The sequence below is a fragment of the Procambarus clarkii genome, chromosome 31 (assembly GCF_040958095.1).
Source record: "Procambarus clarkii isolate CNS0578487 chromosome 31, FALCON_Pclarkii_2.0, whole genome shotgun sequence".
NCBI lineage: Eukaryota > Metazoa > Arthropoda > Malacostraca > Decapoda > Cambaridae > Procambarus > Procambarus clarkii.
In genome coordinates, this window is record NC_091180.1 from 10,466,120 (window position 1) to 10,491,325 (window position 25,206).

Below are 25,206 nucleotides of genomic sequence, written 5' to 3' on the forward strand. Positions count from 1 at the left end.
GCCATCTGTTGAACGTAAGAGAAACACACGCTGTAATCTCCAAAAGTTCTTCACCGATTGCTTTGAAATTTTGACAAAACGTTGCACTCGAATAAGCGCATCTTTTATATATCTGATATATAGATGCCCCCCTGTGATAGGTAAAAACATTCGTGTTTGAAAAGCAGCGCCACATGTTGCACATAATAGCAACATGTACGCTATACTAAATATATCACGAATTTCATTTCAATGTTTCCGATTGAATTGATAAATTTTATTTTCATAGATTTCAATTTATTTTATTTTTTATTGAATTATTTTGTGTGACATTGCTTTGGAACTGAGCTGTGTTGTTCACCATACCATTCATTTTGTAAGTATTGATGCCTCAACTATGACAGGTAAAATTATGCTTTTCTTGAAAAACAGCGCCATCTGTTGCATGTAAGAACAACACACATGTTATACTAAATATGTTATAATTCCATTTCAATGTTTCTGATTGCATTGATAAATTGAATTTTCATAGATTTTGATTTATTTTCATTTTGATTTAATTATTTTATTTGAATTGCGTTTGAATTGAGCTATGTTGTTTACCATATCGTTCATTTTGTGAGTAAAGTTTATTTTTTAATTTTTTTCGTATTTTCATTTCATTTTTTAACTGTTTTTCTTATATTTCAGTTATGGGACACGAGGGACATCATATCACTTGATGTTCCCAATTTTCTGATGGGAACATCAGACCATTTGGGAAGGCATCAGACGAGGGAGTGAGGAATGGTGGGGAGGACGAGGGGACTGGAGAGTTTGGGATGGTGGGGACAAGGGGATGGGGATATAGAAAATGGTGGGGAAGCCAAAGGGACAGGGAAGTGGGGTATGGTGGGAAGGAAGACGGGATGGTGGAGTGGGAAATGGTGGAGAGGACGAGGGGACAGTAGAGTGGGGAATGGTTGGGAGGCCGAGGAGACAGGTGAGGGAGAATGGCGGGGAGGACTGGGGGACAGGGAAGGTTGCTGTAGCTCAGCAATGCACATGCGTTGCTGAGCCACAGCAACGCGTGACCGGGTACTGGTAGTATATCTATATAAATAAAAATAGGAAATGTTCGTTTGTGCATAACCGCTAATCTCCGAAAGTTCTTCACCGATTGCTTTTAAATTTTCACAGAACGTTCCATTCGCATTCGAGCAGGTTTATATATGCATACTATATAGATGTCATGTCTGTGATGGTAAAAAAAAAAAACATGCTTTTTCAGAAAAACTGTTTTTTCGTTTTTCATGTGAAGGAAATCTTCGATACCTCTTTACCGATTGCTTTGAAATTTTGTCACAACGTTGCATTTAAATAGATGCGTGTTTTTATATATCTAATATATACATGCCTCACCTGTGACAGGAAAAAACATGTTTAAAAAAAAAAAAACAGCGCCATCTGTTGGACGTAAGAGCAACACACGCTGTAATCTCCGAAAGTTCTTCACCAATTGCTTTGAAATTTTGACACAACGTTCCCTTCGAATAAGTGCGTGATTTTATATACCTACTATATAGATACCACACCTGTGACAGGAAAAGCATGCTTTTTCTTTAAAAACAGCACTATCAGTTGCATATAAGAGAAACACATGCTACACTAAAAATGTTACAATATTATTTCAATGGTTCCGATTGCATTCACAAATTGAATTTTCATAGATTTCGATCTATTTTCATTTTGATTTAATTATTTTGAGTGACATTGCATTAGAATTGAGCTGTGTTGTTTACCATACCATTCATTTTGTGAGAATAAGTAGAGATGCCACACCTGTGACAGGTGAAAACATTCTTTTATTTTAAGAAACAGCTCCATCTGCTGCATGTAAGAGCAACACATGCTATACTTAATTTGTTACGATTTCATTTCAATGTTTCCGATTTCATTGATAAAATGAATTTTCATAGATTTCGATTTATTTTCATTTTGATTTAATTATTTTGTTTCACATTGAGTTGGAATTGAGCTGTGTTGTTTACCATACCTTTCATTTCGTGAGTATAGTTTACTTTTTTATTTTTCGTTTATTTGTTAACTGTTTTTCTTATATTTCAGTGATGGGAACATCAGATCATTTGGGAATGCATTGGACGAGGGAGTGGGGAGGACACCCGAGGATAAGGGGACAGGGGAGTGGGAGATGGTTGGGCATACAAGGGGATGGGGGAATGGTGGGGAGGACAAGGGGACGGGCGAGTAGTAGATAGTGGGAAGGACGAGGGGATGGGGGAGGGGGATGGTGAGGAGAACGAGGAGACGGGACTGGGGGATGGTGGGGACGACAAGTGGACAGGGAATGGGATAATAGTGGGGAGGATGATGGGACGGGGAGTTGGGGATGGTGGAGACGAGGGGACAGATAAATGGAGAATGGGAGGGGGGGAGGACGAGGTGACGAGGGAGTGGAAGATGGTGGAGAGGATGAGGGGACTGTGGAATGGAGAATGATTATGAGGACGAGGGGACAGTGGAGCAGGGGATGGTGGGGAGGACAAAGGGACGGGAAAGGGGGGGGGGAATGGTGGGGATGACGAGGGGAGTGAGGAATGGTTGGGACGATGAGGGGACTATGGAGGGGGAGAATGATAGGGAGAACTGGGAGATAGGGAAAGGTTGCTGTGGCTCAGCAACACACGCATTGCTGAGCCACAGCAATGCGTGGCCGGGTACAGGTAGTGTGTGTGTATTATATATATATATATATATATATATATATATATATATATATATATATATATATATATTATATATATATATATATATATATATATATAATATATATATAATAGTGGGATATATATAATATATATATATATATATATTGTTATTATTATTATTATTTTGTAACGTTGAGATGATAATTACAATTACATGTGTTCTTGTTATCATTTCTTCTTTTTCTTCGTCCTCATTTTTGTAGATTGGCACCACAAATATATATATATATATATATATATATATTATATATATATATATATATATATATATATATATATATATATATATACACATATAATATGGGGACCCATAGCCTCGGAGAAGAAAATAAAAAGTATTCAGAGGAGACCTTGTGGTTTCTCACTGAACACTAATATTATCTTCTCCTACCACCCCCATTCTTTAGTATGTACACATATATATTTACTTTATTTGAACTTTGTTACAAAAAAAGGAGTTACATATGGGTTATATATATATATATATATATATATATATATATATATATATATATATATATATATATATATATATATATATATATTCATTGAAGGGTTAAAACACAAATAAATAGGGAAGGAAGCTTTTCCTCTGACATCCGATTGCTGGTTGAGACTCCTTTCCATTCCTTGAGAAAACCCAACACAGAACACACGTCCTGGTGCCAACACTCAGGAACACCCTAATTAATCTAGTAACATTTATTGCCCAAATAACATATATACCAATGTTATAAATTTATAATAAACCAATGTATATAAATAAACCTATACTTAAGGTATATGTTGTAAATCTCTTCATATATGGCTTCTGTCATAATATTTATTAATTTTATATTTTGCATTTTGATTTATTCATTTCATTCACAAGGGTTGAGAAAAAGATTGAATAAAGTACTGTAGTTTTTATTCTCCTGTGACTAGATATCATTGTTGATGATTTGTCGACATGGGTGGAGTAGAGATAGTTGATATGGGTGGAGTAGAGGGCTAGATTCTTGTGGCAGAGTGGGGATGAAAAGGTGGTGTAGAGGGACTTGACAGGATTGCATAGAAAGGGCCCACATGTGGTGTTGATAGGGCGGATTAGTGGGTCGACACTGGTGACACAGATGGAGTCGACACTGGTGGCACAGATGGAGTCGACACTGGTGGCACAGATGGAGTCGACACTGGTGGCACAGATGGGGTCGACACTGGTGGCATAAAAGGTGGGGTTGACACTGGTGACACAGATGGAGTCGACACTGGTGGCACAGATGGGGTCGACACTGGTGACACAGATGGAGTCGACACTGGGGGGCATAAAGGGGGGTCGACATCGGGCATATAACCTACACTTACAAAAATAGAGAACACTTATCACAGTTCACTTTAACTGTATATCTGACAGATTATATATCCTGACCATGCAGGCTGCCAGCCTCAACAACTGCAATTGGCCAAACAATATTCAGCAAGATGCTGATCATCCTAACATAGAAGATATAGGGTGATATGGCATGCTCATTACAGTCAGTCACAAATTTCACAATGCAGATCATCACAAATTATCAATATCAGATGTCATAACTTCAACACTACAAGGCTGAACCAAACTTAAGTCATTACAGGTCATCATACATTTCTCGTCACAGGGCATTACAGGCCGGTACAGAACCCATCTCCCATGGAGTGGCTATATCTATCTCTGCCACTTTAGGGAGGGTGAAATGGGTGTCGTGGATGGGTGACAGAAGAGTGATGAAGGAGTCATGATCTATGTACAGGGAGATATGAAGTGAAGGGGGTGCTAAGAGGTAGAGGAATGCTCATTCCAACGTGCGTGGAGAGAACAGTGAGGTCTTTCAAAGTGAGGTAATGGTATCTGGAGGTCGAGGTAGCGTGGAGGTCCTCGGCGTGTGGTGGAGATGGGTAGAAGAGGCTGCCTGACGAACTGTAGGTGATGGTGGAAGTGGAGGAGCGACGGATGGAGTCTCCTGCGAAGGAGAAGATGTATCGTCTACGTCGAGGGGGGAGTACCCATAGCAGGTGACTCCCATACTGCTACCCACCAGCTTGCTGAGCAGCCCTGCACGACCACCCACCTTGACCTCACTCTCACCTGTCTGCACTACTCTCTCCTCCTCCTCAGCAGAGGTGTAGTCAACTACTACAGCAGAGTCTGGTGTTACATCCAGTTGCTGGCTGTCCTCGGGAGTGGCTGGTCTCGTCGGCATGCAGTGAGTAGGGGTGGGATGAATGTTTCTGGGATTGAGGTGAGATCTATGAGCAGGTGTAAGGGGAAGGGTAAGCAGGTGATGGTTTTGGCGACGTGAGGGTTGGTAGGGGTAGGGAAGGGACCCCAAGCTGACAGCATCGTTGGAGGAAGAAACATCAGTGAGGTAGTCAACATGAATCTCCGAGAGTGAGGAGCAGGTGCTGGGCTCCATGGCGTCGGAGGGCTGAGAAGTGTGTGCTGCGTCCTGAGGAACCAGCCGTCCATGGTGCACGCCAGCATCCTGCTGCACCTGCCGCCCACGATGTATGCCTGGAATCTGCTGCTGCTGCAGCTTGAGGTAGTGAGGAGGGGAGACATGGTGCGGTGTAGAGTAAAGGTTGCTGCTGCCAGAAATGCTGTCAGAGCGGTGGTGGTAGTAGGAAGCTACCTCATAGTCATCAAACGTATGCACATTGTACTTATTGGACGAGACACCGGGCATTGTCAGGTGCTGGCTGGTTGGGTGTGGCACTTGGTGTGTGTACTGCAGTCCTTGGCATGCTCGGCGCCCGCTGGTAGTGTGGGCCCTGATTGGCTTCCTAATAGGGGACCTCTCTGGGGAGGAAAGGGAAGGTGCTGGACCACAGTAGTATCTGGTGGGTGGAAGTGTCTGGCTGGAGAAGGTGTGGGGAGTCTTCACTGACGGTGTTGTTAACAATGAACCATTGCGGAGGTTTAGTGATGACCGCTTAAAGACATCATCCATGGCTTGTTGGGGATCCACCTGAGTGCGGAATCTAACAAAGCCACTGTCATTAACCAGCATGGACGCTGGCCTGAAGTCTGTGGCAGACTGTGTCCGTTCACGGTTCCATAGGAGCTGGAAGTCTGAGGTGATGGAGGGGGCATCATTGGGCTTATCAGGCTGATCTGGGCTCGTCCAGTCCAGGGGTGTAGGCTTGAGGGGATGGTTGATTGGATGGTGAACAGGTCGTTGAGTGAAGCCACCAACAATATGCTTCTTTTCAGAGGTAGCTGGGAAGACGTTAGCACTCCGGCCACTCTTTGCCTCCCTCCCACAGCTAGTAAGCAAAGAGAAGATGTCAGCATCGCAGCGGGTGGTGGAGGGCCGGCCCTGGGACACCAGCCCCGCCGATACCACAATCCCAATGCCCACTACCAGTTCCAAGCCCCGTGCTAAGCTCACACGTGCCCACCATGCCCAAACATGGGCAGCAGGCACCAAAGGAGCTACCAGCACATATAAATGTAGTGTAGCAAGTATTATTTGGGCCACATTTGCCACCACGGCAACTCGAGTGCCCCGCTGGAGGCCAGAGTGGCGGCTGGAGCCACCACCCCAGCGAGTAACCCTAGCCAAGAGCTGACCCCTCTGTCCACCACAAGACTTCTCCACCCGCCACACAGACCACATGCCACCCACACCCACCCCGGCACCCCAGGTTGCAGTCACTGCTCGTGCCACTACCCGCAATGGGAGGGCATACTGTACCATCAGGTTGGCAGCTGTGTGGGCACTGATGGAGACAGCCAGATGAAGTGCTGTCATAAGGGTGAGCACCAGTGTGGCGTGTGGGCGTGACGGTGGGGACCGGCGGGCGGCCTTTGCCAGAACCACTGCCAACACTGCCAGTGCTGCTGTGAGGCAGGGCCAACTGGCCTCCTCCACAGCAGCAGCCACGACCTGTGGCAGGCGGTGCTCCACGCCGTATGGGTCGTGGAAGAGGTGGAGGCTCCTGAGGGTGGCAGCAAGGAAGACGAGTGCGTGGGTGGCCAGGTAGTGTGGACGGGGTAGCAGGGTTGTGGAGGCAGAGCGAGCCATGCAGCACACAGCAGCAGCAGCCAGCAAAGCCAGCAGACCAGCAGACACATACACATGGACCCACCAAGCAGCCCCAAGCTTCCACCTCACACCCGACATGTCCCCCCACCACCCTGCCTCATTCTCTCCTAATCTGCCCATGGGGTGGGATGAGGACGACCCACCTTGGGGAGGTGGTGAGTGTGTTTCCTGAGCCTGGCTTGGCGGTGGGGTGTTGCGCGTCTCCACCTGTGGGGAAGGGGAGGGAGCAGCCCCACTCTCACTCACATTACTCTCCTCGTGGATGATGTACGACACCTCACTGTCTGCTGCGCCCTCACCAGGTGTGGCAGTGCTCTGCTCGAGCCACACCAGCTTCACAATACCATCTGGGGCATCTGACCTTTCCTCAGAGATCTTATGCTTGCTCCAAGGGAAGGTGGTGATGACTGGGGAACTGGTGGTGGAGACCACAGTGGTAGATGTGGGTGTGATGGTGGTGTTGGGAGCATGGGTGGGTGCACCGTAGGCTACGCCCCTGAAGATGGCAGCTATTTCACTCTCTCTGGTGGAGGGACTCCGGCGTGGCGAGGGAGGGCGCTCCCCCAGTTGGGTGATGAGGCTACGCGAGGCTCCGCCACCTGCCCACCACCATGATGCCCGAGGCCCACCCACAGGTGGCAGCATGCCCGGTGCCACAAGTCCCAGCTGACCTGCCACTACTGGCAACATCCACCACCACACCACCATTACCAGTACCGTCCATGTGTGTGCGCGCAGGTGTGGGGTCATTGTACACATGTCGCTGGCCACGTGGTCTCACACCATGTAGGCTTGCATACATCTGTGGACACAAAACACTAATTACAAAAATGTTAATTAGCTTTATTCATACTAAATATATATATATATATATATATATATATATATATATATATATATATATATATATATATATATATATATACATACACACACAGGGTAAAATTGCAAGACATGAAGAAGTCAACGACATCATCAAGAGGAGCCTCCCCACTGCCTGGCACAAAGAGAACCACACTTATCCAGACCTAACGACCCTCAGAAGCGCCCAAATGGGGTCACCTTGCTACCTTGGAAGGATGGTAAGTAAGTGGTGTGGGACTACATGTGCGCTGCCACACTGGCCAGTACCTACCTCCACTACAGCACACGTGAAAGCGGTGGTGCTGCTTCTTTCAGGGAATCGCAGAAAATTATTAAATACAGAGGTCTGGCACACTGTTACAGCTATGTTGCGATCGGCTCGGAGACCCTCGATTCGTGGGGAAAATGTGCATTGAAGTTCCTGAAGGAATTGGGGGACAAATTGATCAGCGCTACAAAAGACCAGAGAGCAAAAAGTTTCTTGTTCCAGCGCCTCAGTGTTGCGATTCAGAGGGGAAATGCCTGTTGCGTCTTGGGCACTAGTCCAACTGCAGAGGAATTCGAAGAAGTGTTTGACTTGCAAAAATGATCGAACCCGTCTGTGACATCCATCAATGTTTCCCATTGTCTTGTTTTTCAAGACATCCATAACCTTTAAGCACCTTTTTGTATTATTATTTTTGTATCAACCCATGTATATCTTGTAACCATCAAATACATAATAAAGCACAAAAAATAAAAAGGAAGGGGGTGGTAGGAGAAAAGCACACAGAAACTGTATTGGAGGGGATCTAAACATTCCCTCTAATGCGTTATGCGTGGTTTCCTCCGAGGCTATGGGTCCCCCTTCTTCCAGCTAGAGGTGGTACTCCCTTCATAAAATTAAAATATATATATATATATATATATATATATATATATATATATATATATATATATATATATATATATGTATATATATATATATATATGTATATATATATATATATATATATATATATATATATATATATATATATATATATATATATATATATATATATATATATATATATATATATAGGGAAGGGAGTACCACCTCTGGCTGGAAGAAGGGGGACCCATAGCCTCGGAGGAAACCATATATATATACATATATATGTATATGTATATATATATATATATATATATATATATATATATATATATATATATATATATATATATATATATATATATATATAGAGTTTGTGAGGGTACCACCTCTGGTGCCAATGTGGGGACCCATAGCCTCGGAGAAGAAAATAAAAAGTATTCAGAGGAGACCTTGTGGTCTCTCACTGAACACTAATATATATATATATATATATATATATATATATATATATATATATATATATATATATATATATATATATATATATATATATATATGTGTGTACATTTTGGAAGGAGTCTTTCTTGCAAACATATGTTGTTGAAAATGACCGGATAGGTAACATTTATCATTCTAACACGAAACTTTTAAATATTTCTTACGTTTTTCTTCACTGTCAGGGGAAGTTGAAAAATGAACTCTCCAAAGTTCATTTTCACACTTATATTTTTGATCTGGCGCCTAGGGATGCTTTTTGCAAGGTCAATCATTACATTTTCAAAAATTCCTCTTTGAGTATGTAAAGAGTAAGCATGCGAAACGCATCCCTAGGCATCATACCACAAATAAAATTATGAAAATGAGCTTTGGAGAGTTCATTTTTCAACTTCCCCCGACAGTGAAGAAAGTAATCGGTAGTTTAGCAAGATTGTTAGTTGGCATCAAGGTGGGGTATAGGAGTACATATGCCAAAACCTCCTTCCCTCCTTGACCATCATGTAACCACCACCCTTTAAGACTATCCCCCCCCCCCAGCCACAAGTCACCCTGCAAGATTGGTGAGGCTGGCCCCGAGCGTTTGGTCTCCAGCCTCGGTGAGACAGACATCCATCTTTACATATATAGTGTGAATGAAGCTATAAGATATCACCATTATTGAAAAGCTGTGGCGAGTGTGGTTATTCTGACGTACCACAACTGTTATCATGGGCTGACGCTGACTCTCACGTCACAGACGCCTGTTTGCAAGTTAGCAAACAGAAATGCAGTCACATATTGTTGGTCAAAGACATTCATTCCAGCAGTCTACCCACGATCTACACATACACCAGCTGTGGACCCATGATCTACACATACTCCAGCTGTGGACCCATGATCTACACATACTCCAGCTGTGGACCCATGATCTACACATACACCAGCTGTGGACCCATGATCTACACATACTCCAGCTGTGGACCCATGATCTACACATACACCAGCTGTGGACCCATGATCTACACATACTCCAGCTGTGGACCCATGATCTACACATACACCAGCTGTGGACCCATGATCTACACATACTCCAGCTGTGGACCCATGATCTACACATACTCCAGCTGTGGACCCATGATCTACACATACACCAGCTGTGGACCCATGATCTACACATACTCCAGCTGTGGACCCATGATCTACACATACTCCAGCTGTGGACCCATGATCTACACATACTCCAGCTGTGGACCCATGATCTACACATACTCCAGCTGTGGACCCATGATCTACACATACTCCAGCTGTGGACCCATAATCAACACATACACCAGCTGTGGACCCATGATCTACACATATACCAGCTGTGGACCCATGATCTACACATACACCAGCTGTGGACCCATGATCTACACATATACCAGCTGTGGACCCATGATCTACACATATACCAGCTGTGGACCCATGATCTACACATATACCAGCTGTGGACCCATGATCTACACATACTCCAGCTGTGGACCCATGATCTACACATACTCCAGCTGTGGACCCATGATCTACACATATATCAGCTGTGGACCCATGATCTACACATACAACAGCTGTGGACCCATGATCTACACATGCACCAGCTGTGGACCCATGATCTACACATACTCCAGCTGTGGACCCATGATCTACACATACAACAGCTGTGGACCCATGATCTACACATATACCAGCTGTGGACCCATGATCAATGATATGGATGGACAGCTGACCCATGTCAGCTGTCCATCCATATCACAGACAATTAATGGCTTGGAAATGCCGCGTTTGACCCCGGATGGCGGTCCTGTGGTGAAAGCATGTCTCGCGAGAGTGTTGGGTCAGGACTGAAAAAGGAGAAAAATTCTTGACATCTTTCTGCAATTGTCGAGGCTTCCACAATACTGGTTCGTCTCTGTCCCATGAAGCTCCATGTTAGAGATTCCAAGCCGGCGTAAACGAAGCTCAGAAAGAATGCAAAATCGTGTGACAAGAAAAAGGAAGAAGCAGTGGAGAGACAATGATAGCCTCTGTGACTAACATTTGGGAGAAGGGAACGGTGACGATTAAGGCCAGCCTCGTGGCAGTAGGAAACACCACCGTATTAGTGTACTGTGGTGGTGATGAGGAGCAGGGCAGCGTCGTGTACTCTGAGGTTCGTACACAGATCTTGGAATACATCAGAAAGTTGGACAAGAGGATTGCAGATCTAGAAAAGATAGCTATGGCAAACAGATTAAGTGTAGTGGGAAGTGTAGTGGTGAGTGTAGTGAGGAGTGTAGTGGTGGGTGTAGTGGAGAGTGTAGTGGTGGGTGTAGTGGGGGAGTGTAGTGGTGAGTCAAACAGAGAAGAAAGAAAGGACGAGGACGGAGATCACGGATGGAAGAGTCTCAGGAGAATAAACTATCCACTAATGATGGCAGTGCTCAACCCTGTGTAGTGGGAAATGTTGAAAAAAAAAGGTAAAGGAGAACTGGTTTACACAAAGCCAATATGAAGACATAGTTAACAATAGCATTACCTCTGATTGCAGCGGGCTCACAAGTGCTAAACAAGATGGACTTTTAACGGCTAAAGTCTGAGACAGAATTGTTTATTAGAAAAAACAATACATTCATGAATGACATTGTACCTTATAACAGTGTAACCCGAGAGACTCATATTTTCTCCCTTATTGTGTACACTTTAACATGTATTGCGAATTTCTTTCCACCTTTTGAAGGGAGAGGATTCGATCCCCGCCTCTCATTAATATAACCGCTGAAGCTCCATGTATCTCTGATAACCTATCCCCAGTACTTTGTAAGTTGAATTCCATCCTCATTATTAATATGTTAAATAGTTATATCCTGTGTGAATATGTGATCCCCCTTAAGGGACCTCATACAGACGAGGGTAGATAGCCTAAGCTACTCTCTATCCTTTTGAGAGAGATATTCCCCAAATCTCTCTTGAATGTCCTACGCTTCAATTTTATATATAATATTAGGCCTAAGTAGATTTAAATACCCAACAGCGCCCCATTTTCTTTGAGCAGGCCTAGGTAAATTTTTAGACATGAAAATCTTCTAAAAATTATAACAGGATTTTTATAAATCGTAGTAATTGCGAATTACAGATTTACTGTGAATTACTGTGAATGCTTGTTAATTACTGACTCTCAGTGCCCATCAAGTCAACCATTATGAAGCACAGTCACTGTTAACCACTGAGATTTACTGTAAATAACTGTGAACGAATGTGAGTCACTGTCAACTGTTGTTAGTTAATATCAGTCACTGTCTGCCACTGGCAAACACCGTCATTCACTGTGAATCACAGTTAATTAATGTCAATCACATTAAATCACTTTCAACCACTGTCAGTCACCATCAACTGCTAATCATTGTCAACTACTGTGAATGACTGAAACTCATTGGTCAATCACTTTGAAATGTATCAATCACTGTCAATCCCCGACAAACAATGGTAATGACTGTCAACCAACGTGAGTCACTGTCAGTCACCATCAGTCACTGAAAATCCTTAGTACTTGTATAGCTCTGAGCTCCCCATTTTTTTCTTATCTAAGTTACCGGTAGCTTCACCAGGCGGCCGTTTTCATTGTTCTCTGAACGTACGGTTTTATCGTTCCATCAGGTTTAAATATTTTCTTTCATGATTTTTTTGAGTTTTGCATTTAAAAAATTATGAAAAAAGTGAGAATTCTTTTCTTGAGAGAGAGAGAGGTAGAGGGAGAGAGAGAGAGAGAGAGAGAGAGAGAGAGAGAGAGAGAGAGAGAGAGAGAGAGAGAGAGAGAGAGAGAGAGAGAGAGAGAGAGAGAGAGAGAGAGAGAGAGAGAGAGAGAGAGAGAGAGAGAGAGAGAGACAGACAGACAGACACAGACAAACAGACAGACAGACAGACAGACAGACAGACAGACAGACAGACAGACAGACAGACAGACAGACAGACAGACAGACAGACAGACAGACAGACAGAATAGCAAGAGCGAGCGAGCGTGTATGTAATTCCCAAAGTGTAGTTACAGGATGAGAGCTACGCTCGTGGTGTCCCGTCTTCCCAGTTCTCTTCGTCGTATAACGCCCTGACGGTTTTAGCCTCTTTACTTAGCTTGTTCCAACCGTCTTCCACTCTGTTTGCGAAATATAAATTTCTAATATTTTTTCGGCACCTCTGCTTTCTTAGCTTGAATTTTTGTCCTCTTGTTCGTGAAGATGCTGGTTTCAGGAACTCCGCTTTGTCTATTTGTTCTATTTCTGTTAGTATTTTGTAAGTGGTGATCATATCACCTCTCTTCTGTCCTCTAGTTTTGGCATGATTAACGCTTCTAGTCTCTCCTCGTAACTCTTTGTTTTTCAGTCCCGGAAACCATTTTGTAACATGCCTTTTCACCTTTTCCAGTTTTTTTACATACTTCTTGAGATTTAGGCACCATATAACTGCTGTATATTCCAACTTTGGTCTCACAAAAGTCATGAACGGTTTCTTCAGTATTTCACCATCCATATAATTAATAGCAAGTCTGAAGTTGGACAGCGACGCACACGCTCCTCTCACACTGTTCTTCATGTGTTCCTCTCGCGACAACTTACTATCCAAACAAACCCATCCCCCCCCCAGGGCTCGTTCGTTATTAGAGTTCTGTAATTCCTTTCCACATAATTTGTAGATCTAGATCAATTTGAAGGGCATAACAATCATATGTGTCTCCTACCTTCCCCAGTATCTTAGCATCATCCACCAACATGTTCATATAATGTTGTATTCCTTCTGGTAGATGGTTTATGTAGACGATGAACATTACTGGTGCAAGAACTGAACCCTGTGGTACTCCCCAAGTAACACTCCTCCAGTCTGATACATTGTCTCTGATGACTGCCCTCATCTGTCTCTCAGGTGAGGCGTGTGTGTGTGTACTCACCTATTTGTAATCACCTATTTGTGCTTGCGGGGGTTGAGCTTTGGCTCTTTGGTCCCGCCTCTCAACTGTCAATCAACTGGTGTACAGATTCCTGAGCCTAATGGGCTCTATCATATCTACATTTAAAACTGTGTATGGAGTCAGCCTCCACCACATCACTGCCTAGTGCATTCCATCCGTTAACTACTCTGACACTGAAAAAGTTCCTTCTAACGTCTCTGTGGCTCATGTGGGTACTCAGTTTCCACCTGTGTCCCCTTGTTCGCGTCCCACCAGTGTTGAATAGTTTATCCTTGTTTACCCGGTCGATTCCTCTGAGGATTTTGTAGGTTGTGATCATGTCTCCCCTTACTCTTCTGTCTTCCAGTGTCGTAAGGTGCATTTCCCGCAGCCTTTCCTCGTAACTCATGCCTCTTAGTTCTGGGACTAGTCCCAGAAGTCACACACACACTAGTCTGTGTGTGTGTGTGTGTGTGTGTGTGTGTGTGTGTGTGTGTGTGTGTGTGTGTGTGTGTGTGTGTGTGTGTGTGTGTGTGTGTGTGTGTGTGTGTGTGTGTGTGTGTGTGTGTGTGTGAGTTTTGTGTTTGTTTGTGTGTATGTGTGTACTCACATATTTGTACTCAACTATTTGTGCAGGGTCGAGCGACCAGTATCTCTTGGACCCCGATTTTCTAGCCGCCGGTTGTCTAATGCACTCTTGACTATATCTACTTCTGTTATATCTACTTTTAAAATTATGAATAGAGTTTGTTTTCAAAACCTGTTCCTTTAGTTAATTAGATTTTCCCACTACTCTTACGCTAAAAGACAACTTTCTGACATCTCTGTGATTCATCTGAGTCTCAAGCATCTATTCTTGTCTTCTTATTGTATGGGTGTTCATTGTGAACAATAACACTTTTTTCAATCTGTAAATCCCCTGAGTATTTTTAATGCCTCTCTCATGTCTCCCGTCTCTCGTTTTTTCTAGCATCGCCAGGTTGAGTTCCTTCAGTCAGTCTTCATATCCCAGCCCTCGGAATTCTGAAACGAGTCTTGTTGGAAACAAATTTATTTTCTAACAAAAAAAAGTTTCTAAAAATTTATAAAATCGTTGACATTCTTTCTAAAATCCGATATTATGTACCTCGCCCCAGCCCTGGTAACGTTCTATTACTCTCTCATCTATCATTATCTCAATTATAGTATCCATGCCTGGCGTTCTACTACCCAAAATCAGCTACAACCTCTAATTGCTCATCACAAATTAGCCAATAAAACAATAACAAACTAAAGCCATTACTTAAACCATTACTTAAACCATTACTTAAATCTTTGATTAGGTTAGATATTAAGTCACTGCACACACATACACATTTTATATATATATATATGTCGTACCTAATAGCCAGAACGCACTTCTCAGCCTACTATGCAAGGCCCGATTTGCCTAATAAGCCAAGTTTTCATGAATAAATTGTTTTTCGACTACCTAACCTACCTAACCTAACCTAACCTAACTTTTTCGGCTATCTAACCTAACCTAACCTATAAAGATAGGTTAGGTTAGGTTAGGTAACCTAACCTAACCTAACTTTTTCGGCTATCTAACCTAACCTAACCTATAAAGATAGGTTAGGTTAGGTTAGGTAGGATTGGTTAGGTTCGGTCATATATCTACGTTAATTTTAACTCAAATAAAAAAAAATGACCTCATACATAATGAAATAGGTAGCTTTATCACTTCATAAGAAAAAATGAGAGAAAATATATTAATTTACGAAAACTTGGCTTATTAGGCAAATCGGGCCTTGCATAGTAGACTGAGAAGTGCGTTCTGGCTACTAGGTACGACATATATATATATATATATATTAGTATATTTTGGTAGCAGTCTTTCCTGTAGACATATATTATTAAATATGACCGAAAAAGTAAGATTAATAATTCTAACACGAATTTTCTCAATCTTTCGTACATTTCTTTTCACTGTTGGTGGTAATTCAAAAATCAATTCTCCAAAATTCATTTTTATTTCTAGTCTGACGCGACACTTGAGCGCGTTTCGTAAAACTTATTACATTTTCAAAGACTTTAGTTAACACATACACAACTGAATAGAACTTACACATCTCCGATTTGTTTATATCTACATTTGAGTGAGGTGGATGGGGTGAGGTGGTATTAATAGGGTATTAATTTCATCAACACAAGACAGAACACGAAACAATGGGTATTGAATGGAAGTGATTGTAGAATGCCTATTGGTCCATATTTCTTGATGCTTCTATATTGGAGCGGAGTCTTGAGGTGGGTAGAATATAGTTGTGCATTAGTTGGCTGTTGATTGCTGGTGTTGACTTTTTAATGTGTAGTGCCTCGCAAACGTCAAGCCGTCTGCTATCGCTGTATCTATCGATGATTTCTGTGTTGTTTACAAGGATTTCTCTGGCGATGGTTTGGTTGTGGGAAGAGATTATATGTTCCTTAATGGAGCCCTGTTGCTTATGCATCGTTAAACGCCTAGAAAGAGATGTTGTTGTCTTGCCTATATACTGGGTTTTTTGGAGCTTACAATCCCCAAGAGGGCATTTGAAGGCATAGACGACGTTGGTCTCTTTTAAAGCGTTCTGCTTTGTGTCTGGAGAGTTTCTCATGAGTAGGCTGGCCGTTTTTCTGGTTTTATAGTAAATCGCCAGTTGTATCCTCTGATTTTTGTCTGTAGGGATAACGTTTCTATTAACAATATCTTTCAGGACTCTTTCCTCTGTTTTATGAGCTGTGGAAAAGAAGTTCCTGTAAAATAGTCTAATAGGGGGTATAGGTGTTGTGTTAGTTCTCTCTTCAGAGGATGCATGGCGTTTCACTTTCCTTCTTATGATGTCTTCGATGAAACCATTGGAGAAACCGTTGTTGACTAGGACCTGCCTAACCCTACAGAGTTCTTCGTCTGTAGGGTTAGGTTGCTTCCATTCTGAGCTGTGGCTGAGAGCACGGTCGACATATGCGTTAACAACACTCCTCTTGTACCTGTCTGGGCAGTCGCTGTTGGCATTTAGGCACATTCCTATGTTCGTTTCCTTAGTGTAGACTGCAGTGTGGAAACCTCCGCTCTTTTCCATGACTGTTACATCTAGAAAGGGCAGCTTCCCATCCTTTTCCATCTCGTAAGTGAAACGCAGCACGGAACTCTGCTCAAACACCTTCTTCAGCTCCTGCATATGTCTGACATCAGGTACCTGTGTAAAAATGTCGTCAACATACCTGCAGTATATGGCCGGTTTCAAGTTCATGTCGACTAAGACTTTTTGCTCGATGGTACCCATGTAGAAGTTTGCAAACAGGACACCTAGGGGAGAACCCATGGCGACCCCATCTACTTGCTTATACATGTGCCCATCCGGGCTCAAGAAGGGTGCCTCTTTAGTACAAGCTTGGAGTAGTTTCCTTAGAATATTCTTTGGTATGTCAAGAGGAGTACAGGCTGGATCACGATACACTCTGTCGGCTATCATCCCGATTGTCTCGTCCACAGGTACGTTGGTGAACAGTGATTCTACGTCCAACGAGGCTCTTATCCCTGTGGCCCGTGTGCCCAGCAGTAAGTCAACAAATTCTTTTGGAGACTTCAGGCTGAAGGCGCAAGGAACATAAGGAGTCAGCAGGCCGTTGAGTCGCTTCGCCAGTCTGTACGTGGGTGTGTGTATCTGGCTAATGATTGGCCGAAGTGGGTTTCCAGGCTTGTGTGTCTTGACATTTCCATACGCATATCCAGGTTTATATTCCCCAATAATCTTTGGCAGGTGGAGTCTGGATTTCTTGGCGTTCACAGTTTCAATCAGTTTGTTGACCTTTGCTTTCAATTCGGCTGTAGTGTCCTTCGTTACCCTTTGGAACTTAGTTTGGTCAGAGAGTATGAGGTTCATTTTCGCCAGATATTCGTCTTTTTTAAGAATGACATATATTGGCGACTTGTCACCTCTCCTGACAACTATCTCCTTGTTCTCACGAAGGCTTTTAGCTGCCGCTTTAAGCTCGGGGGACAGTATGGTGCTTCTGTAGTTGCCTCGATTCTTTCCTCCTTCCGCAATAAGTTCTGCTTGTAAGGTATCTTTGGTTGTGACCTTCTTTTGTGTCTCGAGGTCGAATATGTCGTCCAACAGAATTTCCAACTCCACTTTCCGGGCCATCTCACTCGGTCTGGACATAACATGACAGTTTATGCCCAGATTTAGGAGAGTGACTTGGTCCTCAGTGAGGTTAATTCCTGCAAGGTTCAGGAAGCCATCTCTTGGTCGTGGAATTGCCATAGGTCCTCCATATAACGTTGTTAGTTTCTTGATAATCCTTGTTTCAGTGCTGAGGTGATGTCGGTCTGTGAGGATGTCGAGGTGTTGTTCAATGCGGGTACGGATACTTTCGTCGATGTTGCTATTTCTCCACTCGTTTGTAGCATGAAGTAGTTGCGTTTTGTTGTCTTTGATTTCATTCTCTGCCTTGTATATCTGATCACGAATCAGATCCTGGCGATATTTTATCGTGAAGGCTTGATTCCTTGCTGCTGGGTCGTGCGTTTTAATATTAGTATATTTTGGTAGCAGTCTTTCCTGTAGACATATATTATTAAATATGACCGAAAAAGTAAGATTAATAATTCTAACACGAATTTTCTCAATCTTTCGTACATTTCTTTTCAGTGTTGGTGGTAATTCAAAAATCAATTCTCCAAAATTAATTTTTATTTCTAGTCTGACGCGACACTTGAGCGCGTTTCGTAAAGCTTATTACATTTTCAAAGACTTTAGTTAACACATACACAACTGAATAGAACTTACACATCTCCGATTTGTTTATATCTACATTTGAGTGAGGTGGATGGGGTGAGGTGGTATTAATAGGGAATTAATTTCATCAACACAAGACAGAACACGAAACAATGGGTATTGAATGGAAGTGATTGTAGAAAGCCTATTGGTCCATATTTCTTGATGCTTCTATATTGGAGCGGAGTCTTGAGGTGGGTAGAATATAGTTGTGCATTAGTTGGCTGTTGATTGCTGGTGTTGACTTTTTAATGTGTAGTGCCTCGCAAACGTCAAGCCGTCTGCTATCGCTGTATCTATCGATGATTTCTGTGTTGTTTACAAGGATTTTTCTGGCGATGGTTTGGTTGAGGGAAGAGATTATATGTTCCTTAATGGAGCCCTGTTGCTTATGCATCGTTAAACGCCTAGAAAGAGATGTTGTTGTCTTGCCTATATACTGGGTTTTTTGGAGCTTACAATCCCCAAGAGGGCATTTGAAGGCATAGACGACGTTGGTCTCTTTTAAAGCGTTCTGCTTTCTCAGCCTACTCATGAGAAACTCTCCAGACACAAAGCAGAACGCTTTAAAAGAGACTAACGTCGTCTATGCCTTCAAATGCCCTCTTGGGGATTGTAAGCTCCAAAAAACCCAGTATATAGGCAAGACAACAACATCTCTTTCTAGGCGTTTAACGATGCATAAGCAACAGGGCTCCATTAAGGAACATATAATCTCTTCCCACAACCAAACCATCGCCAGAGAAATCCTTGTAAACAACACAGAAATCATCGATAGATACAGCGATAGCAGACGGCTTGACGTTTGCGAGGCACTACACATTAAAAAGTCAACACCAGCAATCAACAGCCAACTAATGCAAAACTATATTCTACCCACCTCAAGACTCCGCTCCAATATAGAAGCATCAAGAAATATGGACCAATAGGCTTTCTACAATCACTTCCATTCAATACCCATTGTTTCGTGTTCTGTCTTGTGTTGATGAAATTAATACCCTATTAATACCACCTCACCCCATCCACCTCACTCAAATGTAGATATAAACAAATCGGAGATGTGTAAGTTCTATTCAGTTGTGTATGTGTTAACTAAAGTCTTTGAAAATGTAATAAGTTTTACGAAACGCGCTCAAGTGTCGCGTCAGACTAGAGATAAAAATGAATTTTGGAGAATTGATTTTTGAATTACCACCAACAGTGAAAAGAAATGTACGGAAGATTGAGAAAATTCGTGTTAGAATTATTAATCTTACTTTTTCGGTCATATTTAATACTGTATATATATATATATATATATATATATATATATATATATATATATATATATATATATATATATATATATATATATATATATATATATATATATATATATATATATATATATGCCTTTTCTAGATGTAACAGTCATGGAAAAGGGCGGAGGTTTCCACACTGCAGTCTACACTAAGGAAACAAACATAGGAATGTGCCTAAATGCCAACAGCGACTGCCCTGACAGGTACAAGAGGAGTGTTGTTAACGCATACGTCGACCGTGCTCTCAGCCACAGCTCAGAATGGAAGCAAGTCGACGAAGAACTCTGTAGGGTAAGGCAGGTCCTAGTCAATAACGGCTTCTCCAATGGTTTCATCGAAGACATCATAAGAAGGAAAGTGAAAAGCCATGCAACCTCTGAAGAGACAACTAACACAACACCTATTCCCCCTATTAGACTATTTTACAGGAACTTCTTTTCCACAGCTCATAAAACGGAGGAAAGGGTCCTGAAAGATATTGTTAATAGAAACGTTATCCCTACAGACAAAAATCAGAGGATACAACTGACGATTTACTATAAAACCAGAAAAACGGCCAGCCTACTCATGAGAAACTCTCCAGACACAAAACAGAACGCTTTAAAAGAGACTAACGTCGTCTATGCCTTCAAATGCCCACTTGGGGACTGTAAGCTCCAAAAAACCCAGTATATAGGCAAGACAACAACATCTCTTTCTAGGCGTTTAACGATGCATAAGCAACAGGGCTCCATTAAGGAACATATAATCTCTTCCCATAACCAAACCATCGCCAGAGAAATCCTAGTAAACAACTCAGAAATCATCGATAGATACAGCGATAGCAGGCGGCTTGACGTTTGCGAGGCACTACACATCAAGAAGTCAACACCAGCAATCAACAGCCAATTATTGCACAACTATATTCTACCCACCTCAAGACTCCGCTCCAATATAGAAGCATCAAGAAATATGGACCAATAGGCTTTCTACAAACACTTCTATTCAATACCCATTGTTTCTGTTCTGTCTTGTGTTGATACTTTTAATACCCTATTAATATCCCCTCTTGTTCTGTCTTGTGTTAATGCCACATCACCCCTCCCACCTCACTCAAATGTAGATATAAAATCAGAGATATGTAAGTTCTAATCAGTTGTGTATTTGTGAAGTCTTTGAAAATGTAATAAGTTTTACGAAACGCGCCCGTGTCGCGTCAGACTAGAAATAAAAATGAATTTTGGAGAAGTGATTTTTTATTTACCTCCAACAGTGAAGCGTAATGTACGAAAGATTGAGAAAATTCGTGTTAGAATTATTAATCTTACTTTTTCGGTCATATTTAATAATATATGTCTACAGGAAAGACTGCTACCAAAATATACTAATATATATATATATATATATATATATATATATATATATATATATATATATATATATATATATATATATATATATATATATATATATATATATATATATATACATATATATATATATATATATATATATATATATATATATATATATATATATATATATATATATATATATATATATGTCGTACCTAGTAGCCAGAACTCACTTCTCAGCCTACTATTCAAGGCCCGATTTGCCTAATAAGCCAAGTTTTCCTGAATTAATATATTTACTATATTTTTTTTCTTATGAAATGATAAAGCAACCCTTTTCTCTATGTATGAGGTCAATTTTTTTTTATTGGAGTTAAAATTAACGTAGATATATGACCAAACCTAACCAACCCTACCTAACCTAACCTAACCTATATTTATAGGTATGGTTAGGTTAGGTAGCCAAAAAAAGCTAGGTTAGGTTAGGTTAGGTAGGTTAGGTAGACGAAAAAACATTAATTCATGAAAACTTGGCTTATTAGGCAAATCGGGCCTTGAATAGTAGGCTGAGAAGTGCGTTCTGGCTATTAGGTACGACATATATATATATATATATACACATATATATATATATATATATATATATATATATATATATATATATATATATATATATATATATATATATATATATATATATATATATATATATGTGTGTGTGTGTATATATCACGAAAATAAACACGTGATTAAAAATGTGACAGTGTCAGACCACGGAGGAAAATTGAAACAGGAATTTCCTTAAGTACTTTCGTATATTAATACATCTTCAGAAGGATGTATTAATATAGTATTAATATAGCAATATATATATATATATATATATATATATATATATATATATATATATATATATATATATATATATATATATATATATATATATTGCCTGAAACGCTGTGCGTATTGTAGTGGCTTAACTAAGCACAGCACAGTATCATAGTCTAGCTCTAGCTAGAAATACAATCTTCTGCTTGTCAGTCATTTTGTATGTGTGTACTTTCCCTAAATAATCTTTATTATTACTTACTAATTAAACTCTACCAGTCTCCGGCACACTCGACGACTGGTCTCACGTATGTGGTGTTCACCGCTCTAAATGCCTCCTTATTAAGGCTCCTGAATGATGTTGTAACTTTTGCTGCTGTTGAGTGTGCTGCTTAACCCACATGTTCCTCACGTTCCTGTTGTTCACCAACACCTTCCCGTGCCTCACGTTCCTGTTGTTCACCAACACCTTCCCGTTCCTCACGTTCCTGTTGTTCACTAACACCTTCCCGTTCCTCACGTTCCTGTTGTTCACCAACACCTTCCCGTTCCTCACGTTCCTGTTGTTCACCAACACCTTCCCGTTCCTCACGTTCCTGTTGTTCACCAACACCTTCCCGTTCGTAACGTTCCTGTTCTTCTCATTATCCAATTTATGAGAGTATCCGGAGTTAGGTTTACTGTTCTGTCCACTCTCAGGACATTTTCTCTAGTCGATATAATGAGGTAGTTTCCCCTTCATTGTGTACTGTTCTTTGGGTCTCCTGACGCCTGTTCCTAGTTCCATCACCTTACACTTGCTGGTGTTGAACTCCAAGCTCTGTTATGTCACCCTCCGAGGAGAATCTTACAATCCTTGTCTGTCACAACTCTTATCTGTAGTGTTGAATCGTCTTCACACACGGACATATATGACTCACCTCCTGTAGAGAAGTCGTTTATATAAATGAGTAACAGTATGAGGTTCCAATACCGTTCCTTGAGGTACTCCGCTTGTTACCCGACACCAATAGTAGGGTATCCTACTGCCTTATACAGACATCTCACCCTTCACTGTTACTCTCTGACTCCAGTCTGTTGGGTAATTCTTTATCCTTATTATGCTCCTCTGCTTACTCAAGCCCTCTTCTTAATAATCACTTTCGCGCTCCCGACAGTACCCTGTATAACTTTCTCCTTGTGAGATGTTCGTTTCGGGCGACCGCGCAGCGACACTTAAATGTTTATACACTTTTCGGTCTGCTCACCTAAAATTTCCATGTATGTATTTAAGTTTGGTATCATTTTGTTCGCAAGAGAATGGTCTAGAGGAATATATCTATAAAATTTCTCCAAAGCCGACGTAAGACCCGCACCGCATAAAACACTATGCGATCGTTAGCCGTGAGCGCCAAACCGCAATGAAATGTTTATGCTCTTTTCAGGTTTGTCAACCCCAGAATTGGTCTATGGCGTTAATTTTGGTAACACTGTGATAGCAATAATATTCCCTACACGGACATATGAATATAAAGTACAAATCATGGGCGCGTCCCACCCTCAAGACCATGGGAAGTTGCCCAAGGGGTTACCTGTTACCACACGCCCAACTGCGCATGGGCTACAACACTGCTGACAAGTTTATACTCTTTTCATGTTTCTGACCTTCATTTTCGATGTACGTGTTTTATTTTGGTATCAATGTGTTGTCAATGAAATGTTCTAGAGGAACATATGTATAACATGTCACCAAAGCTAACGTGATGCCGGCACCAATTAAAAAACTATGTTGTTTGTTAGTCGTTCACGCCAAACAGCGCGAACATGTTGCTACTCTTTTCAGGTTTATCGGGTGCAAACTTGTTCGACATTATTCTTTTTTTGTATCACTGTGATCGCAATAAAATTTCCTACATAGACATGTTCATATAAATTAGACAACATGGGCGCGCCTCACCCGCAACGACCCCTAAAGTCGTCGAAGCCTTACCCGCTAGAGCACACTCATTGCCACACCCGCTTCACCCAATACACCAAACACATACAGTTTACTAACAGAAGTTTTCGTGCAACATTGTTCATTGTGGTATCAAATTATTCGCAATAAAATGCTCTAAATATAAATACAAATATAAGCAACAACAATCACAATATATATAAGCAATACCAATAACAAAGTATAGACTAAAATCGGCCAAGTTACCCGTGAGCAAAATCTGTAAAATGTATATACTCGTTTCAGTTTTCTCACCTTATTTCTCGTGCTACATCCTTCGTTTTGATATCATTGTGTTCGCAATAGAATTGTCTATAGTGGTATATGCATATAAAGTCTAAAAGCCCGGAGTGAGTCCTACAACAGAGCCTAAAGTGGGCCAAGTTACCCGTGAACGAGCACCAATTGGCACACCTGCAGACTAATGTATATACTCGTTCAGTTTGATAACATCAATTTTTGTGCTACGTCCTTCAGTTTGGTATCAAATTGTTCGCAATAAAAAGGCGCGTATTTTAAATCTAGTCCCATAATAATAGAACCATAAATATAATTTTAATAAATATTTTAACTTTTTGGACACTTTCTGACGCTCACCACAAAATTATTTATATCTTTCCAGTGTTGTGACATCAATTTTCACGTTACGTCTTTCATTTTGGTATCAAATTGTGCGCAGTCTGAAGGCGCTCATTTTGAAACCACTCCCAGATTGATCGGATAAAATTAAAAATTTTAACAAATATTTTAATGAGTGACGCCGGACGTCGTCACGTGAGACGAATCAGGAGAAAATTGAGTGACAACGTTTGGAGGCGCCGGAACCCGAAAGTGACTCTCACGTATAACTAGTCTTAACCTTATAATATTTTCGGGTACTTTGCAAGGGATGCTTGTCGGTGACACTGGTCGGTAGTTGAGTGTCTTTTCTCTATTTCCTTAATGTAAATTGGTACATTTGCCTACTTCCAGCAGAAGGAATATTCGCCCTATGTAAGTGACTT

The 25,206-nt window shown here is 41.5% G+C and overlaps 2 protein-coding genes across 2 annotated transcripts in view; one reads left to right on the top strand and one right to left on the bottom strand.

Annotated features, from left to right (window-relative positions):
* Positions 1–3,637: 3,637 nt before the first annotated feature.
* LOC123750617 (uncharacterized) overlaps positions 3,638–25,206 on the bottom strand; it is a 43,302-nt gene continuing 21,733 nt past the window's right edge. The window contains exon 2 of the mRNA XM_069334335.1: positions 3,638–7,613. Within this exon, the coding sequence (XP_069190436.1) occupies positions 4,595–7,570 (2,976 nt within the window). The 5' untranslated portion in view covers positions 7,571–7,613 and the 3' untranslated portion in view covers positions 3,638–4,594. The remainder of the gene's footprint in view (positions 7,614–25,206) is intronic.
* Positions 9,873–10,889, top strand: LOC123750618 (keratin-associated protein 16-1-like). The gene has a single exon (XM_045732717.2). The coding sequence runs from the start codon at positions 9,873–9,875 to the stop codon at positions 10,887–10,889; it is 1,017 nt and encodes a 338-aa protein (XP_045588673.2).

Coding starts and splice junctions, on each gene's coding strand:
- LOC123750618 (XM_045732717.2), top strand. CDS start 9,873: ATGATCTACACATACTCCAGCTGTGGACCCATGATCTACACATACTCC.